The 14,005-nt window shown below is 39.5% G+C and overlaps 4 protein-coding genes across 4 annotated transcripts; 3 read left to right on the top strand and 1 right to left on the bottom strand.

Moving 5' to 3' along the window:
• The first annotated feature begins 461 nt into the window (after positions 1-461).
• Positions 462-2,688, top strand: rnf151 (ring finger protein 151). The gene is made up of 4 exons (XM_007557386.2): positions 462-914; positions 1,434-1,603; positions 1,701-1,797; positions 2,104-2,688. Exons 1-4 carry the CDS (start codon positions 912-914, stop codon positions 2,569-2,571), a joined length of 738 nt encoding a protein of 245 aa, XP_007557448.1. The 5' UTR covers positions 462-911; the 3' UTR covers positions 2,572-2,688.
• Positions 2,689-3,248: 560 nt separating this feature from the next.
• Positions 3,249-5,387, top strand: rps2 (ribosomal protein S2). Its single transcript, XM_007557385.2, has 7 exons — positions 3,249-3,308; positions 3,590-3,727; positions 3,807-3,896; positions 4,316-4,423; positions 4,502-4,835; positions 5,062-5,153; positions 5,258-5,387. Exons 2-7 carry the CDS (start codon positions 3,593-3,595, stop codon positions 5,336-5,338), a joined length of 840 nt encoding a protein of 279 aa, XP_007557447.1. The 5' UTR covers positions 3,249-3,308; positions 3,590-3,592; the 3' UTR covers positions 5,339-5,387.
• A 1,015-nt stretch (positions 5,388-6,402) lies between these two features.
• ndufb10 (NADH:ubiquinone oxidoreductase subunit B10) lies at positions 6,403-8,157 on the bottom strand. Its single transcript, XM_007557384.2, has 4 exons — positions 7,922-8,157; positions 7,678-7,816; positions 6,836-6,975; positions 6,403-6,545 (listed from the first exon to the last, which is right to left on the bottom strand). Exons 1-4 carry the CDS (start codon positions 8,067-8,069, stop codon positions 6,457-6,459), a joined length of 516 nt encoding a protein of 171 aa, XP_007557446.1. The 5' UTR covers positions 8,070-8,157; the 3' UTR covers positions 6,403-6,456.
• Positions 8,158-9,721: 1,564 nt separating this feature from the next.
• Positions 9,722-13,956, top strand: LOC103141652 (60S ribosomal protein L3). Its single transcript, XM_007557383.2, has 10 exons — positions 9,722-9,933; positions 10,390-10,582; positions 11,749-11,917; positions 12,014-12,149; positions 12,591-12,777; positions 12,867-13,027; positions 13,120-13,221; positions 13,367-13,462; positions 13,590-13,709; positions 13,842-13,956. Exons 1-10 carry the CDS (start codon positions 9,931-9,933, stop codon positions 13,899-13,901), a joined length of 1,227 nt encoding a protein of 408 aa, XP_007557445.1. The 5' UTR covers positions 9,722-9,930; the 3' UTR covers positions 13,902-13,956.
• The last annotated feature ends 49 nt before the right edge of the window (positions 13,957-14,005 follow it).

Below are 14,005 nucleotides of genomic sequence, written 5' to 3'. Positions count from 1 at the left end.
ACACTACGTACAGTCCTGTTAGAAGGTACGTACGCTAACTCGTCCGCCACGTTTGTGGAGGAGGTTTACATGGAAATGCCTGATGTTTCTGTTGTAGAAAATAAAATAACGTATACACTTGAAAGTTAAGCAGGAAACCACGGAAAATAAGTGGTTGCAGTGTTGACCCCGCAATGATATAGTTATAAAATCTTGATAAACTATTTAAATATGTTATTTGCACAAGAGAAACATTGATGATGTTCCATGTCAGATAAGCTACCAGTGGCATTGATTTGTAAATGAGAATACATTATTATCAATAAATATATGCATTGATGAAATAAAAAATAATAATAATTAGAAGAAAAACTTTTTGTTTAAAAATATGCCACTTCAGCAAGTTGAATAACATGCACGATGAACCCCTCTCCCATCCAGAGGTTTACTGAAGATGGGGTGTTGAAAGACTTAATATGTGATCTCAGGTGTCCCTCTCCAATATGGCGGCTTCATTGTCGTGCCAACCTGTTTGTTACCTTTGCTAGAAAAAAAACATGATCCCAGTCCTACCTCTGAAATGTTTTTTTTTATACTGAGTAAACAGAGTTACTAAGATTACTGTAGACAGATTTAAAATATTTTATATGGGCTCAGTCACAACAATAGGCAGGTGCAGGTTTTAAAAGTCCCCGTTAGATACGGGAAGTTGAGTTTGATGCTAGAACAGCAGGGAAAGGACGCTGCCTACAGTAAAAACTAAAGTCTCCATTTTTCCGGGCGCACTCTCTTCTTCATGTTCTGTCAGGAATGTTCATGTGTGTGTTGTATTGATAACAAGGGTGTGTGTCTGTGTGTGACATGTGAGAGATCGATAATATGGAGTAAAGCAGCGCCGAGAATGGAAACACCATAAGGGACGAGGAGTTATCATGGTAAGTAAACACCGGTTTATTTGCTTTAGTTGTATTTTATTTATATATTTATTTATTATGGATACCATAAACAAATTATATTTAAAAAATTAGAAACATAGGCAATGGTAAAATCTCTGAGAAAGGAGAGATTTGTATTTTGCTCCAACTAAAAAAGCAAATGCTTCTTTATTATTACAGTTCATATTTGAATTAATTAAAAAATTAAGCTAAACATGATGTTAAAATAATAGGAATTAATTAATGACGAAAAGGGAAGAAAATTGCTCTGTATAGTGTTTATTTTTTTGTAATCATGTGATTGGTCATATGACTTTCCAGAACAATTCTGTTTTGTTGTCCCTTCCTTTATACCAAAGAGCTGTTGTAGGGAGCTGTGGGGACATGATGTTAGAGAGAACACGTTGCTTCATTTCTAATTGTTCTCAGTTGTTTCAGTTTTCCTGTGTTGCTTTTACTCCATAACCGAATGTTGTTCAGCAAAATCTATGCTATAATAAAGATTTGACACTGCACTAGGCCGACCCAGACGTTTCAGCACAGAGTGGGGGCTACGACGTGGAGCTGTTTGTAGACCCTCCAGACTACGATTTGATCTGCACCATTTGTCAGGGCGTCCTCAGATGTCCAGTAAGAAGCGCATGCCACCATATCTTCTGCAAGAAATGCATCTTACAGTGGCTGAAAAGGTCTACGACACTTTACATCTAATCAGTTTTGAAATATGAACTTTCATTTATTGCTCAAGTGGAGAAGCGACGACAAGCTGATATTTATCTTGTGCAGACAGGAGACCTGCCCCTGCTGCAGGAAGCCGGTAAACCCAAGCCTGATCTTTGTCATGTTCAAGCTGAGCAAATCAATTGGACGCTTGAAAGTAAAGGTAGGAAATTCAAACCAGTTTAAGAGTGTTTGTGGACTGTCATATCCTTTATTAGACATTTCACTTCAATATCTTATTAGCTTAAGATTATTTTGTAGGGTTTGTTTGCCCTATACCCTATATGACTGACTACTCAAACAAACTTGATGTTGGGAATGTAATGCTTATTTCACATTTGTTGACATTAATTCAATATGAGTTAATTCCTTTGTTTCCTAAGTTACTCTGCCAAATATTGTGTGCTTAATTTAAATTATGTAATTGTTAAAAAAAAAAAAGATCTGTGTGTGTGTATCTCTGTCGCAGTGTAAAAACGAGATCCGTGGCTGTGCAGAGACCTTTTCCCTCTCAGAGCAGTACTGTCACAGCATGACCTGCCAGTACGAGCTCATCCCCTGCCCGTACCAGGGCTGCAGGGCGCAGCTCCTGCGCAGGGACATGGACACCCACGCGCGCCACTGTGAGCACTGGCGGCAGCCCTGCCACATGGGCTGTGGGACAATACTCACTCACAGCACCCAGACTCAGCACAACTGCTACAAACAGCTGAGGCAGGAGTACGAGGCCAGGCAGAGGAACCACCGGGCCATCGCCACGGCCCTGCATAGGAAGATGAAAAGGATGCAAAGCACCATGGCCCACATGAAGAGGCAAATAGGGTTAATATGTGAGAGCCTGGAGGTAATGGATGACCTACATGAGGTGGAAGAGGAAGTGGACCTTGGAGAGAGCAGCGGCAGTTCCAGTGGGACTTCAACCAACAGCAACTGTTAAGGGAGAAAATTGCTCTTGTGTTTGTTTTCTTCAGGTGATGTGCTTAAAATGAGTGATTCTTTGGCCTGTTTGTTCTGTAGCCCTAATTATTTCTTTAATAAATTATTCAGTATTAAATTGTCTGTGCATTTTATTGCATTAGGAATAGAGAATGAATTCATTTGTGGTCGATTGATAATTATAACAGATACTTTAGATTTAGAATTATGAGTATTTTCAGTATTTATGAGCCAAGCAATACAAGAAGAATAATTTCAGCAAGACTAATGAATTAATAGCATAAAAAATAATTATGCATAGTAAGAAATTATAATAGCATCAGTAGCGTTGTGAATAGTGATAACAATAATACTAAAAATCATAATACATACCTAAAACATTTTCCATTTCAAGTTTCCTAAAACAAAGGTGGATAATAGACCCAATAGTGTGTGTTATTCTTTCTTTCTTTTAATTGTTTAAACCATAGCAGAGCATTGGAAAGGGAAAAATTACATATCTACAACACTTAATGTATTACAGTATTTTTTATTACATTTGAAATATTATAGTATCTTTGTAAAATATCTTATTTTTAAACATATGCAATGTTAAGTGGGGTAGAAATAACATTTGCAAAAGCTACCAATAGAGGCAGCAGAGAGCAGATTCTCTCCTCTCGGAAACATCGCGATGACACGATCCAGACAAAACCCGGCGGAACTTCTCATGGTTCTTCTTCCTGTAATACTGATCACGTAAGTGGATGTACTTTTCAGCTCTTGTGTTGAAATCTTTAATTATCTAGTGCATCGTCCACTGAAACACATTATTTTAACATCCAGTCAAACATATAGACGTCCATTCTTATTTATCTGTGGATATTTAAAGGCAAATGGGAACCAAATATACTCTTTTAAATGAAAGAAAATCGCTAAATATGGCGGCGATGCTCGTGTCTTGTAGTGATGATTAAACTTGTATTTTATCCAGGTATAGCAGATAATCCAACGTTTGGCTTTGATTTGAACATTTACAGCAAATGGCGGACGACGCCGGTGGTAGAGGAGGTTTTCGCGGAGGCTTTGGCGCAGGTGGCCGGGGTCGTGGCCGTGGACGCGGCAGGGGCCGTGGACGGGGCCGCGGTGCTCGGGGTGGCAAGTCCGAAGACAAGGAGGTAGGATTTTTATTTTGATCAAGCTAAACTCAGTTGATTTGAAGTGTTACTTATTAACAGTGATGCTCTTTCCCTTTAGTGGGTTCCCGTCACCAAGCTGGGCCGCCTTGTTAAGGACATGAAGATCAAGACTCTGGAGGAGATCTATCTCTACTCTCTGCCCATCAAGGTAAAAGCATCAGCCATTTTATATAAAATATGCAGTAAATATTACTTTTTTTTTTTTTGGTCATATGGCACATCTGGAATGCAATTTCAGAAAGTTATCAAGCCCTTTCACTTTAAACTCATCCTTCTGTCTACCTCTCCATCTTTTCTACAACTTTGCATTTGTTCAACCAGTTGCTTTTGTGTCATGACAAAATCAGTTGCATCTTTCCACCTACGTTTCCCATCTACATCTTTACATCTATCAGTTTGTCCAATGCATCTCAGATCTATTATTCCCTGTCATTGTCTTTTCCTCCAGCTTCCTCTTTTTGGTAGTAACTTATTTGTACTAAAACACATTTGGGAAAGCTAAAAATATCAGCTTTTTAAAAATATTATTATTTTTACGCTATGATGAGATGTTGTTCCTGTTTGTAGGAGTCTGAGATCATTGACTTCTTCCTGGGTTCTGGTCTGAAAGACGAGGTCCTGAAGATCATGCCTGTCCAAAAGCAGACCAGGGCTGGTCAGCGCACAAGGTTCAAGGTAAACGTCAGATCTGAGTGTCTTGCTACTCGTTTTGTTGAATAGTTGCCCTCTAATTTTGTCCGTCCTCATTTACAGGCCTTTGTTGCCATTGGCGACTACAACGGCCATGTTGGTCTGGGAGTGAAGTGCTCCAAGGAGGTAGCCACTGCTATCCGTGGAGCCATCATCCTGGCCAAGCTGTCAATCGTTCCAGTCAGGAGAGGTTACTGGGGTAACAAGATCGGCAAACCCCACACCGTACCCTGCAAGGTGACGGGCCGCTGTGGCTCGGTTCTGGTGCGTCTCATCCCGGCTCCCCGCGGTACTGGAATTGTGTCGGCGCCTGTGCCCAAGAAGCTGCTCATGATGGCTGGTATTGATGACTGCTACACCTCTGCCAGGGGCTGCACTGCCACGCTCGGCAACTTTGGTAAGCTTCCTCTTTAGGTTTTCGGAGTTTAATGCAGAACAAATGAGTCTTTGAGTTTTTCTTCTTTGCTCTGCTCAGCTTCACCTCTGCAATGGTGTTGCTGTCGTTATAGTCAGGAGGGAAAAGAACGAATACTATACATCTTCTCTGTTCCCAAGCTACTGTGTTGAACAGCTTTATGTGTTTGTTTTGTGCGTCATCCACTAATTACCTTCATCTTTTACAGCTAAGGCCACCTTTGATGCCATCTCAAAGACCTACAGCTATCTGACCCCTGATCTGTGGAAGGAAACAGTTTTCACAAAGTCTCCATACCAGGTCAGTGCAATGGATATTTTTTACATTTTATTTCATTTTTTTAAAAGTAGTATATGGTACAGTTTTGGAAAAATCTTTTTTTTTTTGTTTTGTTTGTTTTTCAGGAGTTCACCGACCATCTGGCTAAGACTCACACCAGGGTGTCTGTGCAGCGGGGCCAGACTGTGCCAGCTCCTACCTCCTAAATGTTTTGTACAGAAGATCGTTGAATAAACGTTCTGAGATACCACTTGATGTTTTGTTATGAGTTTTGTTTCATGCGCAAGTTTCTTTTGCAATCTGAAAAATAAGAGTAGTGCTGCTGCTGTCTTTGTACTTTTTACTTATTTCATCTTAAGATTAAAGAATCTGCTTGGAGGCGGCAACATAGTGTTACAAATTCTGTGTTTAACCTGTTTTAATAAGTTGGGATTTATTGATGCATTTCATGGCCAGGTGTTGCTCAGGAGCTCTTACTGAAAAGTGGCAATTTTTGAGAAGCTAATGCTTATGTATTTTTGAACATGCATGTAGTTTTTGGGCAAACCTGTGACTTAAACATACCTAGTATCTAGAAAATGTTGAGCCCTGAAAGGTGAGAAATACCCACGCTAAACATGTATAAGGACCCAAAAGACTTTCTACCAAGTGATTAAAGATCACTTTAGGCTATAATCTTAATGCATCATTAGTTCACTTTAAGGACAGTTTTTTTAAAACACTTAAATGTGGGTATTTCATTAAGTGACCTAAAAAACTGGCACATCTTCATTTTAAGAACCCATGCAATAAGTATATATTTATAAATGGGTTTAAGTCCAGGTTTCTAGATTTAGTACTGTACTGTTCCTGGGGGAAACCTCATTTGCCAGATTCCAACCCAAGTTGTTCAGCTGATTGATCCACTTGTTTTGAGTTACTGGTAGATCAACTGGATTGCAGATGAACCATTTTTAGATTATTTTTGGTGTAAAATAATAGTGTAACTCAAATAAAAATACAGTATTTTTCAGATTTTTAAAAAATATATATATTTGAATCTCAGCAATGAAGATGGATATTTTGTACGTGAATGAACTTAAGGACAATACTTTAGTAAATGACAAAAACACATCCACGAGAAAACAAACCCAAGCAGAAATGAATAGTTCAGGAAATCAGCTGAACCGCTCAGATTTTTTTACTGGTCAAGTTAGCAGCCAGTTGACTTTAATGTTGGAAAAACAAATATGGGTGGGAGGCAGGGATAAAAAAAAAAGGCACACAAACACATTTTACTCACATAAACTTTATTTTACAATTCATACACTGAACAGGACAGTTTTTAAGCACTTTGGGCCTGAGCTGCCATCATTCGTTCTTTTTGCTTCATTAGACACTTTTTCGCATTAGCGTAGGCACCAAGGTCTCCATCTGAGGAAGAATTAGGCCACAATTAAAACGTGCAAGGATTCCCTGGGAGAAAAGGTCAAATCTAAACATTGTCTCATGATTTTCTTGAACTCAATGTTTTTATTTTAATTTCAAAACAAGCAAGAAATTGTCATTTTAGAGTCCAGGTTCTTCCAGTTTTTGCTCTGTTTGAAAAAAATTAAACACACATCGCTATGCATAACAATGTAAAAATGTAATGCACAGTAATACTGTGGCTTAGCTTTAATGTCGCACTAAGTGTGTCCAGGTTTCAGCGGTGAGATACTTACAGCGTGACTGGAAGTTCTTGGTCACCTCGTTGAACTGCTGGATTTCTTTGGTGCAGTTCTGCTGGTAGCTGTGCCCTTCTCTCTGCTGACAGGCCTTCATTCGTTCCTGGACCACCTTCACGATCTCCTGATCCACCTTACTGTGGCGAGAAAAACGATAATCCAAAGTGGTAACTGAGTTCACTTTCCACAGAGGAACAGAAGTGACACCTTTCCTTGATCCTGTTCAACATTGGACAAAATCCCAACACTTTGGAAGTATGCAAGGTAATGGCAAGACGCACTTGAAAACAACAGAGTAAGTGAGAGGCATCACTGGTCTGTCCATAAAATGTAATTAAATGTTACATTTAAACTCTTCATGGCATTCCTGTAGTATCTTAGCTTCCACTCAGTACAGTCTGTGGACTTACTGTAAAGCTATATAGGTAGATTAGAGCCAAAAAGCCTTAATGATTCGTCAATAGAAAAGTAGTTTATTCATTTATATCTACAATATCAAATTTGTTTTCCAGCTCAAAGAACATGACTTGATATATTTGGGTTTTAGAGCAAAGAAAAATATTAAACTTCCCCCCCAAAAAAATGGAGTGAATGCATTTTCTTGAAAAGAAAAGTGCTCATTTGTGAAATTAAAAAAAGAAATGTGATTTGTTGCCTAATGAGAAAAATAATGACAAAGCTCACCGAATGAAAATAGGATTATTTATACCATTACTGTCATTCTGTTGTGGGATTTTTATACTGCATGAATGAAAATGCATAGAAACCTTGGGGATGCAAGTCTTTTAGACTTATTTTTGAAAACACTTATTATTTCTATATAATTAGTTCCAACTCACTAGTCTCTCCTCCACTGCATGTCAGCCTCATAGTAGCAGGTGAAGTCTCCCTCCTGGCATTCCGTCAGGTAGGGAACACGGCGAAACTTCTGGTGGTAGTAGACCAGCTTATTTTTAGACCGAATGCTGTCGATAGTATCTGGAAATAGAGAGAAACAAGCGGCATGCTGAGGGAAGGAAAACCAAATGAAGGCCGTGTTAGCTTGCACTGTGTCCTGTTGTTAGCCCCGTTAGCTTCTCTTACCTCTAAATGTGGTGACAGGAAGGTCCACGGTGTAATAGAACAGTTTAGTCAGAATTAGAGCTGGGTTTGGCAGCGCCGTCTGCTTATCCACGGCCGGAGTTTGTCGCGGAGGTTCGGGGTATACTGCTTTATCATGGTCGTTGGGCATTTTGTATCTTGTTTTGCTCAAAATTATACAGATCCTACAGTTCGACCTCGGCAGAGTTCCTTTCGAGGTGGCGCATGCGTAGTAGACACACCACAATGGCGAATTAGAGGTCAATAAAATATAAATAAAAAAATAATTTAGCAGCTGCGGGTTTTTTGTGATTATGACGGGAAAAGGATTTTGATGAGAAATAATGTAAAAAAAATAAATAAAACGAAAATTTTCTCGAACATTATATTTAAAACACGAAGGTCGAAAAATAAAGGTTGAACTGTTGTGCTTTTTAAATCCACTAGGAGGTGCAAGAGAGCTAGAAAGAGCTCAAAAGTTCCACAATTCAACACACATATTTTAATTATTTGATTAAAACATAGGCAAATAATCACTGATTAAAACGTTAAATGTGTATATATAATTGTTTTAGTGTTGATTTAAGTTTCTCATTCTTCAGTTTTACAAAATTTGTTTTATTTGTTAGCTTAAGTAATTAGTCTCTCTCAACAGGTCTCAGACTATAACAGAAAAAAAGTTTTACAGTTAAAGTGCTATGCAGAATTAATTATTGTATTTATTCAGCTTTATTTCAACCATCACACACATTCATATTCCTTTGACAAATTATTTATTTGTTGCTCTACTGTTGACCTTTGATAGAAAGCTAAATGTAAGGTATGACAACATAGTAATATTCAAAAAGTGCAGATTTTGAAAGAGTCGTGCTTAAATGATCTTTAACAAGGATCCTAGGATTTTTTGGATCAAGTCCACAGCATCATAGATCCTTCACTGTACTTGAGGTACTTTTCTGCATATTCTTTGATTCTTATGAATATCACCTTTGTTTACCAAACGATTGTTTCACATTTGTAATGGTAGGACAGAAGAAACTTTTTATTTCTGGCATTCTTGCCAAAGAACCATCTAGCATATGGATTATTTTCGAGACTTGGTGAGTCAAAATGTCTCTGAAAGACCTCATTTTGTAGCTTTCTCCTGACAACATTCTGTTTTCTTTTTACCTCCCTTTCCAGCCTACTCACTGGTGGCTAGATAACCATGATTCATATTCAAGTTCAGTAACCAGATCTTAAAAAAAACTACATTCTTCATGTTTGAATTCATACCCCGGAAAAAAGAAAAACCCATGAACTCCTAATTAAAATCTCCTAGACGGACTGATTAAAATACAAAAACCTATCTGAGCAACAATTCAGACCCTGAGGACTGATGACTGCCATAGGTTCGGTTTCAAAGTAAACTTTAGGAGCGAGCTGTGTTTACAGGGAAGCAATTAAACTATTTGACCAGATCAGATTCAAGTCTTCTCTCAGATGACTCAGATATTATTGCATCATGTTGCATCTTCTAGTGTGTCTATCTTTAGCTGGTACCATGATCACATGAGTAAGTACACAAGTGTACCCAAGGAATTGTCTACACTCTGACAGCAGGTAGTTGTAGCAACAAACAAAGTCCATCTCATATTAGAGCAGAAAGTAAAGACTCATCAGAGTAAGGTAAAATCTTTAATTTGCTGGCTTGGATAAATAAAGTCCAATTAAACCTTGGTTTCATGACAGTGAAGCCCCAGTTGTCCTCCCTCTCTCCTTTATTGGTTGTACAGTTGCCGTCTGCTGGGCCTCCCAGCCCACCTCAGACCTTTCGCTTTACCCTTTTCCCTGTCGCTGTCTTCTCCTGTCAGGGCTTGGCAAAGATCGCCTTGTTTGAAAGAGAATATGTCTCTTGGACGGGGCCAAACACCAAATTAGAGTGCTTAGTCTGTGTATCATCTTATGTGTGACACTTGCAGCAGTACTAGTTCCCTTTTCCTGCTCTCCTTTGCCTGGACGGCTGCAAAGTCATGGTCAGTATTGGGTCACTGTTTTGGGTTAATTTGGGTTATATTTTCGTCAGTTTTTCATGGCTGTATCCCATTATGTCCTTAATATGGAAGCATGTGTGTTTTTTGGCTGGTGGATTTAAAAGTAATAGACTATTTAAATATTGTAATCGTTATCACTGAGGACACTATGTTAGGTTAGTAGCTGGTTATGTAAAGAGTGAATTTCTAGTTCTTATTGGGACACATAATTCACGTGGGACTTCTACAGCTAAAATAAGTCCTTACAAAATGACCTGTAGTACCCAGGTAGCTCTACTTTCATTTAAAAATATCAGAATGTGAAGAATGTTTGTGGATTAGTTCAAAACTAGGACTGGAAAAGGTTGTTTTAATGTTTCAGTGCAAATCTCACCCATGTTAATTGAATGTTCAGGCGGTCACCTGCCTCTCTTCAGCGCTGCTTATGGTGTTTTTCAGTCTCATCGCAAGTTCCACGCCCCACGCCACGGCCACATGGGGTTCCTGCCCCGCAGGCGCAGCAAGAAGCACAGGGGCAGGGTCCGCACGTGGCCCAAAGACGATCCCAGCCACCCCATCCACCTCACTGCCTTCCTGGGATATAAAGCTGGCATGACCCACACTCTGAGGGAGGTGCACCGCCCTGGCCTAAGTAAGCGCATATTAGAAAAACAGTGAAGTTGTTCAGCTTCTAGTCACAAAAATTTTGTTACTAAGTGCTATTCTCTGTTATTTGAATGCTAATAATTACCATCTCTTTTCTCCATCCATCCATCCATCCATCCATCCATCCATCCATCCATCCATCCATCCATCCATCCATCCATCCATCCATCCNCATCCATCCATCCATCCATCCATCCATCCATCCATCCATCCATCCATCCATCCATCCATCCATCCATCCATCCATCCATCCATCCATTTTATTTACACCCTTGTCCCTTAGTGGGGTCGGGAGGGTTAATCTCTTTTCTATTTCTAGTAAATATAACAGTTTTTTTTCTGTGGCTTTCTAATTAATTTCAGTCTTCTGTTCCATTTCTTCCAACCTCAAATATTTCCTCACATAAATTGTCAGAATACCAGTGGAAATATGCAGAAAGCTGAATATCATCTGAGAGATTTCTGCCACATTTACTTCCAGAAACTTCTTGGTTGAGTAAAAATAATTTAAAATTTTAATCTCCCAGGGATATGGCTTTGGTTTTAACTCTAAATACATCAGGATTAATATTTGTAGTCGTTTGTCCCCCGAGAAGTTGCATTTTGATCATGTTTCTGGCATAAATCTAGTTGTAAATTTGACCACTCATCTTGGCAGAGTTTGTAGTTTATTTAAATTTGTTGGTTTACTGGCTCAGAGTTTGCATTTAAGTAAAATCTCCATTAAAATTATTGGGTTCTGAGCTTTAAAAAAAAAAGTTAACTTCAAAAAATAAACAATAAATTCACTCCTCAAGGTTGTAATAAAAGTGGCAGCACTGGAAGACCCTTGTTACTGTCCTCACTGAATCAACACATTCTGGATTGCCCAAATTTTTCAGCTGTCCACTTGGGCAAGTAAAATTCCTTTAAGGAAAATGTTTTAAAGTCAGACGAGATAAAGATGGAGATATTAATGGAGAATACATTTGGGGGAATCAAAGTTGGGTTTTTAACCTAAGAATACTATACTGTACTGTCTCAATTAATCAATTAAATTAACATGTAGAAATCAATGTAAGATTTATAGGATTTATGCTGCTGATTTCAACATTCGACTGAAATTGTGTGTATGTACAATAAAACCATTTTCCACTTTTGTCTGCATTACAGAGATATCAAAGCGAGAAGAAGTTGAGGCCGTTACCATTATTGAGACCCCTCCAGTCATTGTTGTGGGGATTGTGGGTTATATTCATACGGTCCGGGGCTTGCGTACTCTGAAAACCATCTTTGCCGAGCACCTCAGTGACGAGTGCAGACGCAGATTTTATAAAAACTGGTGCGTACAATGAGCGGTTCATCTTTCAGCGCCAATATTTAATTGAGAGACCAGCTAAAAAGCCGTCCATTTCCACTGAGGCCGTCTGTGTTTCAGGGCGAAGAGCAAGAAGAAGGCTTTCACCAAGTACAGCAAGAAGTGGCAGGATGAGACCGGAAAGAAACAGCTGGAGAAGGATTTGAATCTGATGAAGAAGTACTGTTCAGTCATCAGGGTTATTGTTCACTCTCAGGTGGGCTTAATTCACCTGTGCCACTGTGTAGCGACAACACTTCACAAGAAGCAGGCAACGGACAGAACAGCTTGTAAAAATCCCTAGCACGTTGGCTCAGGCCACGACACTGAGTCTGAGGAGGAGAACTGAGGAGTCCAGTTTCAAATATCAGTTTAAAAATATTTTTTCAGGGTCAATACTGGCAGCTAAAGCAGATTATTTAAAGCTTGCAAAAGTTGTCAGATCTTAAAATGGCTTTATGGATCCTTGTTTTTTTCTGCACAGAGCCGATAACAACATGAGTCATTTTTATTATTAGAAGTCATTTTTAAATATGACTTCTAATAATTCTAATTGTAGCTGGTTGAAAGCCAGACGTCTTTCATCCCCCACTTAACGGCAACACAATTGCCCGAGACTTCAGGGTTTGATTTACTTGTTCTTTTGTCTTGTTTCTAGATGCGACTGCTGCCCATAAGGCAGAAGAAGGCTCACATCATGGAGGTGCAGCTGAATGGAGGCAGAGTCGCAGATAAAGTGGACTGGGCCAAGGAGCACTTGGAGAAAGCCGTGCCCATATCCGCAGTGTTTTACCAGGATGAGATGATTGATGTCATTGGAGTCACCAAAGGTCATGGCTTCAAAGGTAGGATCTGTGCTGTAGCTTGTTGCAGTAACAGGACCGTCCATAATACGCATGACAAGACAGATTGGATCTGTGCTTCCTACATTAAGGAGTTACAAGTCGCTGGCACACGAAGAAGCTTCCCAGAAAGACCCACAAGGGGCTGAGAAAGGTGGCCTGCATCGGTGCCTGGCATCCTGCACGTGTGGCCTTCACTATAGCTCGGGCCGGTCAGAAAGGCTATCAGCACCGCACTGAGATCAACAAGAAGGTTAACCTGATTTTCTCAAAACTATAAATAAATGACTAGTTCAATATGATGATAACTGCCTTCACCTCTGAGGCTTCCTAATGTGTCCTCAGATATTTCGTATCGGCAGAGGCGTTCACATCCAGGACGGAAAGGTGGTGCGAAACAATGCCTCCACCGGCTACGACCTCAGCCAGAAAACCATCACTCCAATGGTACCATCTGAACTCATGTCACTGCTTGTGATAACACTCATATTCACAGCACTCTCCAAATTTATTGGCACCCTTGTAAAGATGAGCAAAAATCTTTAAAATCAATTCAGGAGTCAGCTCAGTTTTCTGTATTTTCTCTCCATAGGGGGGTTTTCCTCGCTATGGTGAAGTAAATAATGATTTTGTCATGGTGAAAGGCTGCGTTGTTGGTGCTAAAAAACGTGTCCTCACACTCAGAAAGGTAGGGAGACGATACGTTTTACAGAAAAACGTATCGTTCAGGTGTGATGTTAGACCTTTCTTATTTGAGATACTTAAACACTGAAGTTAAAGTTGAAATTCAACTAAGTATGCGTGTCTTCCTGCAGTCCTTGCTCACGCTCACGTCACGCAGGGCCAAGGAGTCCATTGAGCTCAAATTCATCGACACCACTTCCAAATTTGGACATGGGCGCTTCCAAACGGCCCAAGAGAAGAGAGCTTTCATGGTGAGTGTGTTAAAGCTTAATTTCAATAAGTACAAAGCAAGAAGCAAGTTTATCACATCATGAATTTGCAATTTAAGGATCAGAAGTTTTTTTTTTTTTTTTTTTTTAATTTAACCTCTCCTCTGTTCATAGGGGCCACTGAAAAAAGATCCTCTAAAGACAATGCCGCAACCTCTGTCAGAGGAGGCCTGAAAGAATGGCTTCTGATAATCTACTTGCAGAACAATAAATATGTTTTACTAATTCACAATGTGTTTTTGTTTTTTTGAGTTTGTCTTTCTCAGAATCTTACCAGG

Source organism: Poecilia formosa, unplaced genomic scaffold (genome assembly GCF_000485575.1).
Source record: "Poecilia formosa unplaced genomic scaffold, Poecilia_formosa-5.1.2 Scaffold88, whole genome shotgun sequence".
NCBI lineage: Eukaryota > Metazoa > Chordata > Actinopteri > Cyprinodontiformes > Poeciliidae > Poecilia > Poecilia formosa.
This window is presented reverse-complemented; position numbering and strand designations above follow the sequence as displayed.

What these genes read in the sequence shown, in the direction of transcription:
- LOC103141652 (XM_007557383.2), top strand. An exon ending in CGCAGATTTTATAAAAACTG is followed by an intron (nt 11,918 to 12,013) that starts GTGCGTACAATG and finishes TCTGTGTTTCAG; the next exon opens with GGCGAAGAGCAAGAAGAAGG. An exon ending in AAGAGAAGAGAGCTTTCATG is followed by an intron (nt 13,710 to 13,841) that starts GTGAGTGTGTTA and finishes CTCTGTTCATAG; the next exon opens with GGGCCACTGAAAAAAGATCC.
- ndufb10 (XM_007557384.2), bottom strand. Translation starts at nt 8,069, where the DNA reads ATGCCCAACGACCATGATAAAGCAGTATACCCCGAACCTCCGCGACAA. An exon ending in TCCTGTCACCACATTTAGAG is followed by an intron (nt 7,817 to 7,921) that starts GTAAGAGAAGCT and finishes CTCTATTTCCAG; the next exon opens with ATACTATCGACAGCATTCGG. An exon ending in ATGCAGTGGAGGAGAGACTA is followed by an intron (nt 6,976 to 7,677) that starts GTGAGTTGGAAC and finishes TTCTCGCCACAG; the next exon opens with TAAGGTGGATCAGGAGATCG.
- rnf151 (XM_007557386.2), top strand. An exon ending in ATCTTACAGTGGCTGAAAAG is followed by an intron (nt 1,604 to 1,700) that starts GTCTACGACACT and finishes TATCTTGTGCAG; the next exon opens with ACAGGAGACCTGCCCCTGCT. An exon ending in TTGGACGCTTGAAAGTAAAG is followed by an intron (nt 1,798 to 2,103) that starts GTAGGAAATTCA and finishes TCTCTGTCGCAG; the next exon opens with TGTAAAAACGAGATCCGTGG.
- rps2 (XM_007557385.2), top strand. Translation starts at nt 3,593, where the DNA reads ATGGCGGACGACGCCGGTGGTAGAGGAGGTTTTCGCGGAGGCTTTGGC. An exon ending in GTCAGCGCACAAGGTTCAAG is followed by an intron (nt 4,424 to 4,501) that starts GTAAACGTCAGA and finishes CCTCATTTACAG; the next exon opens with GCCTTTGTTGCCATTGGCGA. An exon ending in TGCCACGCTCGGCAACTTTG is followed by an intron (nt 4,836 to 5,061) that starts GTAAGCTTCCTC and finishes CATCTTTTACAG; the next exon opens with CTAAGGCCACCTTTGATGCC.